Raw genomic sequence first — 10,874 nt, forward strand, 5'->3', positions numbered from 1 at the left:
TTATGAAAAAATAAAATTAACCGATATGGAATGAAAGTTAGAATTCGAAATATACCAGATGGCAATTATTGGGCTTTTTGTACTATGGTATATTTCCATCGGTAATGAACGGTATTTTTTTAAATTTATAAAATAACTTTTTAATATTAGTTTTACAGCAGGAAAATGTTTCATTTAATTTAAGATCATTAAAAAATAAAAAAAATTATAAAACTACGTGACTGCAAATAAATGCTGACGTTATAATAAATCGATTTTATAAAATGTCCCAAAGCATCGATAGCACCATCGATGATTCTCCACACCCAAAATAATAAACACGTTTGCTTGGGAAATTTTCTTTTAATATTTAAATGTTTACAGAGTGTTCACATGTGTGTAATATTCGAACTTATTTACATATGAAATGTATTTACAGGAAATAAAACAATAAATGTTACTTGCCTAAAGTAGCAAACAATTGCTTATGACAATTCTCACACTTTTATTTTGCTAACAAAATGTGCTTATTATCGCTTATTATTGTGCACAACTCAACTCTAGGACGTTCTCAGTCTTAAACGATTTAAAAACTATGGCAAAATTTTAATTAATTATTACAAATTGCATAATCATTAAATCTCTTCTCATGTCTAATCATTAATTGCTGTAAATTATGGTTAATATTATGGTTAATGCGTATTTTTAGTGACGCGCCCAAAAGTATGCTCATAATAATGGCTGCATTCCGCATATTCAATCATCACAAAAGAGCGAGCGAAATGCACTCCACCGACGAAAAATGTAATACGTTGACTTTTGACTAAATACTTGTAAGATGTAATGCTAGGCGATGAATAAATTAGGGCCTGCTCGTATTACTCATTCTGCAAGAAAATAAAAAAATAGTTGATTAGTAAAAGTTATTGTATGATGGGTTAATATCTTCTTACCATGTGCGCTGATTAGACTACGCGCATCCCAGAGTGACAACTGCGACTGCGAGAGTCGGTGCTGTGGCTGATAGAGCTTATAGGGGAAGTATGAGTGATGGAAAGTGGCTATTGGAATAGGCGCCTGCGGTTGCAGTTGCTGCTGCTGTTGTTGTTGCTGGGCGGCCAAAAGGAATTGATGATGCTGCGCCGAAATCTTACGCGAGATTTTCGGCTCCTTTTTGGGCTTACTGGCGCATGGCTGTTTAGATGACTTGATAAAGTTGGGAATGCGTGCCAAGAGGCCACAGTAGTAGGGATCGTCCTGCTTCTTGCGCTGTTGCGTGTTTTTCGGGCGTTTCTTTTCTGCATAAATTGGAGCCAAAGAAGCGCCTGCTTCGTAGTCCGGCTACAAATAATAAAAAACAAAATGTTAACCAGCTACCTAGAGGATTTATCTTAGAACTAACCTTGGGAACATATGGACTCTCGTTGAGGAAAGCTGCACTAAAGACACTGCGTCGACCCTTGCTGGAGTTACTCGAGTTTTGCGAATCATCCGATGCAGCCGGAGTGGGATAAATGAGACCCACTTGGCTCTCAATGGTGGAGTATGGATCCTCGCTGGAATGTGTGAGTGGCACTCGCATGCCAAGTGAATCCACCGACTTGGGCAGCGCTTGCAAGCGATTCTTCAGCATATCCATGGCAACCACATTGATAACCATTATCCACAATGGTGTATTGATTAGATTATTATTTGACTTGACCAGCGACACGGCTGACAAACACTGACGCTCCAAGCGGCTGCGTTCCGGATAGTTGCGTGCGAATTCACGATTGATATTCGTCTGAAACTTCTTCATGTCAAATAGTTTGGACGAGGTGCCGGCTGTGAGTGACATCTGTGGCATTTGAATAATGTCTCCACCAATCACAGTCTCTTCGTTGGCGAACGAAGTGTTGTTCACGTAAATGCTGCTCTTCCCGTAACGCTTGATGAAAATGTTTCCAGTGTCGTCCATTTTGATCTTGAAGCCATCTCCGATAGCCTTCTTGATGACCTTTGTTTCTGCATCACGCATGGGATTCTCGAAACCGTTAAGACCAATACTAGATGGAGAGAAAGATAAATAAATTGATTCAAAATGAAGTATTCTTATGCACTCACCGTACGCCATCAAAGCCATGCTTGGAACCATTGATAGTTATCACAGAGGAGCGGGCATAGGCCTTGGCTACTCGTCGGTTCTTCTCGAAGACAATAATTTTGGCCCAAATCTCATCATCGATTTGCTCCCACTTGGTCAGCACTTCATTGATATGATCCTGATGTTAAAAGATAGTTAATGCTTTAGAATTAGAAACGCATTAAAAATGAAGTCATACTTACGCGGAATAACTTTTCGCGATCGTGCCAAACATCTTCCTCCTGCTCGTCTTGCCCAATGGCGTCCAAATTGTCCAGGGAACGCGATATAATCTTGCGGCGCGAAATCATTTTTGTGTGGGTGTTCGTTGTATTCTATTCTGAAAAGAGCGTTTTTCCAAATTATTATTGACAGCACAAACACACACATGGATATAATTACAACAATTAATTTGTCGTTGTTGCTAGCGGTGCGAATGGCTCTTTGAGCGCCATTTGAAATGATTAGATCTGGACTGGGGGCATGTGGACTATTGACTGTTGACTGTGGCTGACGACTAAATTGTTTGGCGTGTAAGGAATCAAATTATGTTTTATAGAGAAAATCTTAATCCGGTATAAGATTATTAAGCAATCAGCCAATCAATCTGCAAGCCAATGAACTTCATCAACTTTTTTTTATATATATTTCTTTTTTTTTGCTTGTGCTGAGTTTGTCGCTCAAGTCATTTGATTTTGAAATTGAATTTGTTTTGTATTTAGTGTTTATAGAAATGTTTGTATAGCTGAAATAATGAAATGATCAATGTCACTGCCTCTAATTGCGTGTGCCTTGGCGACAATTTGTTCAACTTTTTATTTTGCATTTTTCGTCAGCAAGACTTGCAATGCATTTCAATTGCCTGCTTGGTTTTTCTCGACTTCTTTTTGGGTTTTTATTTTGTTGAAAACGGTTTCAAAGTCAAGTAGCCTGATTTTTTTATGCGCATTGTCAACGTTTTGTGACAAAATTCCAGCTACCAACCAGCAAACCAACTTGGCATATCAGGTGTAGTGGCGGTCATGCACGTGATTGGCATTCAATTGGCTCAGCCAAATGCGATTTATCAATAAATGCGTCAACGTATGTATGTCACACGACTTGAGTGGGCATTGAAAGTGAGTCTGAGAACCAAATCATGCAGACCATACTTTAATACTTCCTAGCCAACGTTAATTGCCCACCCAAGACCCAAAAGGCATTGCTATGCGTTTAGCATCATTTCGGGTACTTATCGGTCGTCTAATGACACACATCAAGGGAGCCAGCCAGTGATACATTAAGGGCACAACACGCACTGCAAGCCAAATGAGCTGCACTCGTGATCTAATTGAAGTGAAGTGCGTTTCCTAATAGCTTAGAATCGTTTAATGGCTTTGGGGTCGCTGAGCATGCTAAGTGCTAAGCGGTCAAATCGGTCAGCTCGATTGAAGTCATCAGTCTTTGCTGGCTGTTGGCTTTCTATTTGCGTTGGCGTTGCTCTTAATTAGCAGGCAGATTGGCCATAAAACTGATATATGTCACGCACCAAAAGTCCGTTACCTGCCTGATAAATTTCTAATTCCAACTGGTTTTTATGTTTCTGTTTCTGTACATTTGAGAACGCAGAACTTGTTGCTAATTTGCTGTTAATGTTGTCGCACCCACAATCTGATGGAAGTCTAGCCTTGTACCACATATGAGTAGATACACATGTTCACTTACAACTTTTGGTATTATATGCTTCGATTAGTCAGATACTATGTTTCAATCTTCTGCACAATTCCCCCAGTTAATATAGTTCATGTTCATTCATGAGTCAACTCCGCTTAATGGCCACAAATTTGACCTCCTCTGCGGAGTTAAAAAATACCCAAATACCCATAGGGAATCTTTGAGTGTTTCATATTCTATTTTAGAGTATTGTGATTAAGTTCGCCAGAATGCTGAAGTTTCTGTTGCTCAGCTGATGTATCGCTATTGTTGTTGTCTCTTTATTATTATCTTGTATAATATATACGCGTAACATTTCGTTCTTTTCTCCATTTGCTGTTTTCGCTCCCTGACAGTTCTTTACCTTGTTGTTGCTGTTGTTGCTGGCATTTTGGCTTTTAACTAATATATAAAATTTTTTTGTATGCCGAACGTGCTGTTGATTTTTTAGCGATGATCACATGGCACACCAATACCAACACCAACACACGCACACACATGCAAATAAATTCATGAAATTTAATTAGCTAGCTGGCCTTTTGGTTGTCTTGCTGTTGTTACCAACATGTGGAAGTGCATTAAAATTAACCAATTATTACACAGACAAAAAACCTTATTTATCTTAACGCCGATTTATTTGTACTTCGTATTATGATACTTCGCTATAATCTGACAGTTAAAAACTATATGTAAAAAGATAATAAACTATGTGCGTACCTATAAATCTAGTAAATATTTAAACGTCGGTGTTTATATTTTGTTTTTTTTTGTGGGTTTTATTAATCAGCGGGCAGTTAAAAAAAGGTTGCTTGAACTACGCACTGAGAGAGCTGTTAAAACTGCATTAAATGTTAATTAAGAAGCTGTCGTGTCGCTTTGCGATTGATGTGCGTCACAATGCGTTGCAATTCGCACTCAGAGTCAAGTTCGTGTCTTAAGTCTTTCGTTTGCACGCGCACATTTTCCGCATGCCAGTCCAGCAATCAAGCTTAAATACATTTCTATAGTCTATATAGCGTATGTATGTGTGTATATGTGACCGCCTAGCCTCAATTTCAGCTGCAATTAATTATGTAAGCTGCTGGTCCGTTTTCAAGGCCGCAACGGGCTAGTTTTAACTCGATGTTTATTTTTAGCCACAACGCATTCTGAAACTGTTCTCTGCGTGCGTAAAACTCTTCTGGCTCTCGACTTCGCTCGTTCTCTATAGCGTACGTCTGCCAAGGTCGTTCGGTTCCTGCGCAGAAGGAAGTCTTTTAGTTATCGCTAGTCGCCTTTGTCTGCTGCTACTAAGCGGCTTAAGTGAAAAACTTGCTGAGTGGCCACGGAATGGCACAAAACAGTGGCATTGTTTTATTTGTTTAATTGGTTTTTATGAATCATGCCACAAATTGCGCAACTGCTGGCCACTTGGCATGTGCCACACTCACACACACACACACACAAACAAAGACACAAACTCTTAACTCAAACTAGTTGCAATTTGGTTTTTTTTTGTGCGCCTTTCAAAATGTTGGCGCTGCCATGCTGCGTGTGTGTGTCTGTGTGTGTGTGTGTGAGCTGACTTGTCAACCTCAAGTGGACAAAGTGGGGCGTACGACAGACCCACACCCAAATGCACTGCATAATGTATTGTACAAGCTGCTGCCTTTCTGTTTGTTCTGTTTCATTATTTTTGCGCAAGTTCTTGGCGTGTGCTGCAACCTTGAAAGTGGAAACCTAAACGACTTGAACTGTGAGCGCATTTATGCCTCATGCGTTATGTGTTGTAGGCGAGAAGGGGTAGCAGGGGGGGGAGGGGGAAGGCCTTACATGTCCGGCTGTGATTCCGGCTTGTCTCTTGACTAAAACGAGTTTGCCTTTGTTCGCGAAATATAACAAAAATTCTATGCAATGCGCTCACTTTTATTTTTCGTCTTATTTTTTAGGTTTTTTTTGTGTTTTTATGGGTGCCATCAATTTTAGGAACAATATGCAAAAATATTGCAAAAAACGCCGCTGTTAACAAGTGTGTTTATGTGATGCATTCTAATTAAAAAAAGTAACGCGTCAAACAATTGACTTAATTAATTATAAGACTTACTTTTAAAGATTTATAACATGAATTCTGTTTCTTTTAATGCTGCAAATGAAAACAGCAAATATATATGGATTGTGTATTGTTTTGCACAATCATAAGAGGTGGTACAAGGGGTGACAGTGTGACTTGTGATTGCTGCTCCCGCTGCTGCTGTTGCTGCTGCTGTTGTTTCCAACGCAACTGTAACAAACAACAATGACAACGACAACTTACAGCAACAATAACTGTGGTTAACATTATTTTTATGAGTTGGCATTTTATTTTCTAGTCTTTTTTTATTTTTGTCTTTTGTTATTCACTTTTTGTTTCATGTGAGCTGAGCACATAAATTGAAATAACATACAGTACGACTTGAAGTACGAGTACCTGCTGACAAAAAAAGGGGCACGCAATATCATGAAAAGCCAAGTACTATGCCATATACTTAGCCATAGGTGTTGTACGTTTATGGCCAAGTTACAGTTTTGGTTTTATTTTTAGGTCGCTCAGCACGTGCATATGTCAAAATAATGTGGCAGAAGTAACAGATTGTTGCATGCTTATAACGTAGTTGGTAGTGTAGAGATTGCTGCAGAAATATTTGGGGTATTATGGGCTAAAAGTAAGCAAATTAGGGTTGTACAGTTGGCTCTTAGCAGCTTAGCAATTAATTTTGTTATATAAAATTCGTTTTAGTTTTCTTCTTATAAGAGTCTTTGCACTTCGTTGTGCATTCTGTTTTAGTTTTAAAGGTTTTTAGGTCAATTCTTTGTGATGTGATCAAGCAAAAGCTGCAACAATCCATCTGCTCTGCATTGCTTGGCTTTCGACCTGTTCGACTGTTGTGAGTTTTGCACTCGGCGCAAGTACAATGCGGCGTATGCGCAACTTTTGCTCTGTCACTTGATGTGCATGTCGCTCATTACATCATCATCAGCTAACATCATCATCAGTAGCGACTGCAGCAGCAGCAGAAGCAATAGAAATAGCAATAGCAACTTCAGTGACAAGTGCCAGGTCTGTCGACAAAAATGCATCCATGGATCACATGGCGGGGGTCGGCGGGTGCTTTTTTTCATTTGCGGTTGAAAATCGGCCGCGCTGCATGGCACGAAATTATAAATTCCAATTTTCACTTGCATTTTTTTTTGTTTTTATAGCGCAGCGCGCGACGCGCGGCTTTCATAATATTTTCGCTTAGTTATTTCTCTATCGGCTGTCTGGCCGTCTGCCTGCCTGCCTACCTTTTGCAACTGTTGAGAATTCTCACAAAAATATTCATATTCGCATTCGTATTCGCATTCGTGCCAGGAAGGCGCGAAAGAGAAAAGACAAAAATTACACAGCGCTTTCGTGTGGCTTCGAAGGCGACTTTAACTTCCGCTTTTGTTATATATTTTGTTGTTGCTGTTGTTGTTGCTATTATTTGTTGATGTTATTGTTATTGTTATTGCTATTGAGTGATTATTTTTTTATACAGCCGCCAAGGCATTGTTTCAATGTGTGTGCACAACAAAATTACTTGCAAAATTTTTGTGAACGTGCGCGCTTTGGGCCTTGGTTGTTATGTTTTTATTTTTGGCTATTCTTAGGCTTTGACAAGTGCCGCAAAATAATAATAATAATAAAAAGCCACAAAAAGTGAGAATGAAGAATCTATGATCAACAGGCAGAACAATGCAAATGCGAACATTTCGATTATGTTTGCTTTATGAATTTCATGTTTAACGTGGCTGCTAATTAAATGTGTCTCGTTATGCTCAAACTTTGACAGCATCTCAATTCAATTAGTCATTCATCATCGTTCATTTATTCAACCGTGCAGTCTCCGTCTCAGTCTCAGTCTCAGTCAGCTAGTCAATTGCCAATTTGACTATGTTAATTTTTCTCCATTAACCCGTACCATTTTTATACAGTTTTATGATTCATAAACTTTGTTCAGATTGATGCTGTTGCATGTACTGCTCAAGTTACAAGTTGAAATTACATCATTATAGCGATCGCATACGCCTTTTCAGTTGCCAATCAATAGCAGACGAGATGACAGTCCAACCTGTCGGTGTATCATTAAAAAACAAACTCGAAACTACAATATACAACTATATAAATACAATTTAATATAATAATAATAATAAAGCAACAAAAACAACGTCAACCCGTATCGACAACCAACAAAAGGCCTTTGCGATACGAGCATTTTCAATAGTTGAGTTTTTTCGTTTATTTCTTTCTGATTTCTGCTTAATTGGAGTTCATTAATATCAGTTTCAAATTGAAATTGAGCTGTGAATCGAGTTCCTAATTAAATATGAAATGGCCTGTCATTTATTTAGCCACATATTGTATCATTAAAAACATATAAGTTGCGTACTTGCGTTGTTGATAATTTAGTGTAAAATTCTGGCAAGTAATTGTATAATAGAAATAAATTCATCAATTCAGGGGCAAAAGACTTAAGGCACGAACGAACTGGTTTCGCTTTTGGTAACAGACAAATAAAAATTTGTTGAAAAGAAGCAAAATTAATCCAGCGTTAGTTTCAAGTTTGATTCATTAGGGATCGTCTATACATAGTATAGGGTATATAGATTGTGTATCCATGACCATTCACTAAGCTGAACAAAGCGCGACCATGCAAATTGGGTCGAATGCAAATGAGCGTGAGATAAACCAAATTCTATATATAACTACTATATGCAGTTTTTTGGCGAAAGCCCCAAAATCTGTGATTCTGTGTGATTGTCTGTATGGTGGAAAGAACCCATTCAAAGTCGGCTTTCTTCTTATCTGCCAAATTGATGGCGAATTTCATAACAAACTATAGGCCAAAGACCCCAGAGAGACTACGGTGAGCTTTTCGATAAACATCTGTCACAGGTAACAAAAAAAAACCGACACTATGATTCTAAAAGCGGACAAGTATTACGCATCTGATTTGTGTGCTCTTCACTTTATTTTTGGCCATTTTTGGGGCTTCTGCGGTCGAACTGCAGATTATATCGACCGGCATATCTTACCTGGCCTGGCTTGACTTGACTTTATTGGCTTGGCTAACGCACGCAGAACTCTGTCAAGGCAAACCGAAAAAATAAATACGCTTTACTCTCTGACATTTTGTTAATAAAAATGTGAAATTATATTAATGTAAATGCTAATCTGGGCGTAAATTAAGCACACGCAGTCCAACTTCATGTCGAACGGGTTTCGTTGTTGTTGCTGTTGCTGTGGTGTGTGCTTTTTTTCATACATTGAAGGTTGCAAAGCAACAATAAAAATAATCGCTGCACAACAATTTTTATCCACTTTGCATTGTGTGTATGATATGGTATGGCTTGGTATGCTAGCTAGCATTATTATGATTATTAAATGCGTTGGCTTAGTTTCTATTTCATGCTTAAGAACCTTTTGTGCCTACTGCAAACAAAAGACTCAAGCAACGAACTTGATTTTGTAATTTACATGCCTACAATGCCTTAGCAGTTGCCGCTGCCGCTGCCGTTGCTCTTTAGTTTTTATTTCACACTCACGGACAGCAAGAGTAACAACAACAACAACAACAACAACAACAACTAATGCTATTTGTTGAAGTGGCCTTTGGCGTTTAGCACATCCAACACTCACACATGCGCTCATGCACTATAAAACCACAGCCCAGACATGTTTATTTATAAGCCACAGCAAAACGCTAATTAAACGCCAAAGCGTCAAACCAACCAACAAAAAACAACAGTGAACAAAAAATGTCTTAAACACTTTCAGAAATTATTGCACAATTTAGCTGCCAATCAAAAGCAGTTGGACGTGCTGTGATTTTAATTAACAAAGAATGACAAATTAATTGTAGTATATCCCCCTAAATGTCAAGGTTGCAGCTGCATCAGCAGCATCATTGATGATTAATTCGAATTTGGTTCACTTACCGTCTCTCTGGCAATATGCGACGCAGCGTATGCGTGATTTTTTTCTTGTCGATTATCCAAGCACGCACCCTTAAAAGATGCTTTCTTCGATGTTGATGATACGACGCACTGAAGTTGTACGGATGATTCAATATTCTATTTGGCTTTCACACCCACAATCAATCAACGTAGTATATATTTATTACTATATACTTTTGTAGTTTTTATTTGTGTTTCTTTCGTGTTTAACTCGCTTTACGATTGGTTTAAATCTATTGTGGGCTTTAGCGTGAGCCGTTAATTTTGTTTTTTTGTTTGTTTTAATTTTTTGATTTGTTTTTTTTTTTTTGTCTATTTGCACAACACTCTCCGAGGTTTAGAACGGTTGACGACGACGCGACAGTTGACGACGTGCTGCTGTGTGTCTTTGCTCGATGTGTTCTTTCTGTTAGTAGTTTTAGTATCTGTTGCTAGCTGTGAGCTTTGGAAGAAGCGCGCGCTAGAACCGTTCGCCCCAAGCTGCGTATTTCAACTGGCCAAGTAACGGTGTGGCAGGCCAAAAGACAGCAACAGCTACCAAACGTTGAGACGGCCAAAAACGAACGCGATACGAGTGCCAAAAAAAGCTGCCAGACGAGCCGCAGAGCCGAAGACATTACCCGAAGTCGTGTCGAGGCGCTTGCAGTTGTCTCTCGCCTCGGAGCTTGGCTTTCAGAAGATTGCCAACAGCTCAGCAGCGAGGTTGTGCGCTATTCCTTTGCCGAAAAAATTCAAAAAATTAATTTTTCCCATTGTCATCGAATGACGCACGTAAATCCAGCATTTATGCTAATGTGCGCAACATTAAGAACTTTGCTAACACGCCCCAAAAAAAGAAACTGAAATAAGACTTCCATAAACATAACATACGCCGGCGCTTTCAATTTAGCATAAATAATTCACAGCTCGTTCAATTGCCCCGCAATTTGTAGCTACAATTTACAATTTTTCTTGGGTCTTTTTTTATATTTTCGGTTTATTTTGGGCGTGTGAATTAGTTTTGATTTATATTCGAATGGACTCAGCTGCTCAGTTTGCGGATGTTGAAGCTGATTTCTGTTAGTGATTCAGTTTCTTAACTCTG

The 10,874-nt window shown here is 38.8% G+C and overlaps 1 protein-coding gene across 2 annotated transcripts; it reads right to left on the reverse strand.

Annotated features, from left to right (window-relative positions):
- Positions 1 to 322: 322 nt before the first annotated feature.
- Positions 323 to 10,286, reverse strand: LOC132792221 (uncharacterized). 2 transcript variants are annotated; one of them, XM_060801483.1, is made up of 6 exons: positions 9,773 to 10,286; positions 2,305 to 2,436; positions 2,083 to 2,240; positions 1,382 to 2,024; positions 933 to 1,320; positions 323 to 866 (listed from the first exon to the last, which is right to left on the reverse strand). In XM_060801483.1, the coding sequence occupies exons 2-6, from the start codon at positions 2,410 to 2,412 to the stop codon at positions 862 to 864; spliced, it is 1,302 nt and encodes a 433-aa protein (XP_060657466.1). In that variant the 5' UTR covers positions 2,413 to 2,436; positions 9,773 to 10,286; the 3' UTR covers positions 323 to 861. The 2 variants fall into 2 exon arrangements, with proteins under 2 accessions (XP_060657466.1, XP_060657465.1); XM_060801482.1 differs by having other exon boundaries at positions 2,305 to 2,441.
- Between the last annotated feature and the right edge of the window lie 588 nt (positions 10,287 to 10,874).

This window comes from Drosophila nasuta, chromosome 3 (assembly GCF_023558535.2).
Source record: "Drosophila nasuta strain 15112-1781.00 chromosome 3, ASM2355853v1, whole genome shotgun sequence".
In the NCBI taxonomy this organism is placed as follows: domain Eukaryota; kingdom Metazoa; phylum Arthropoda; class Insecta; order Diptera; family Drosophilidae; genus Drosophila; species Drosophila nasuta.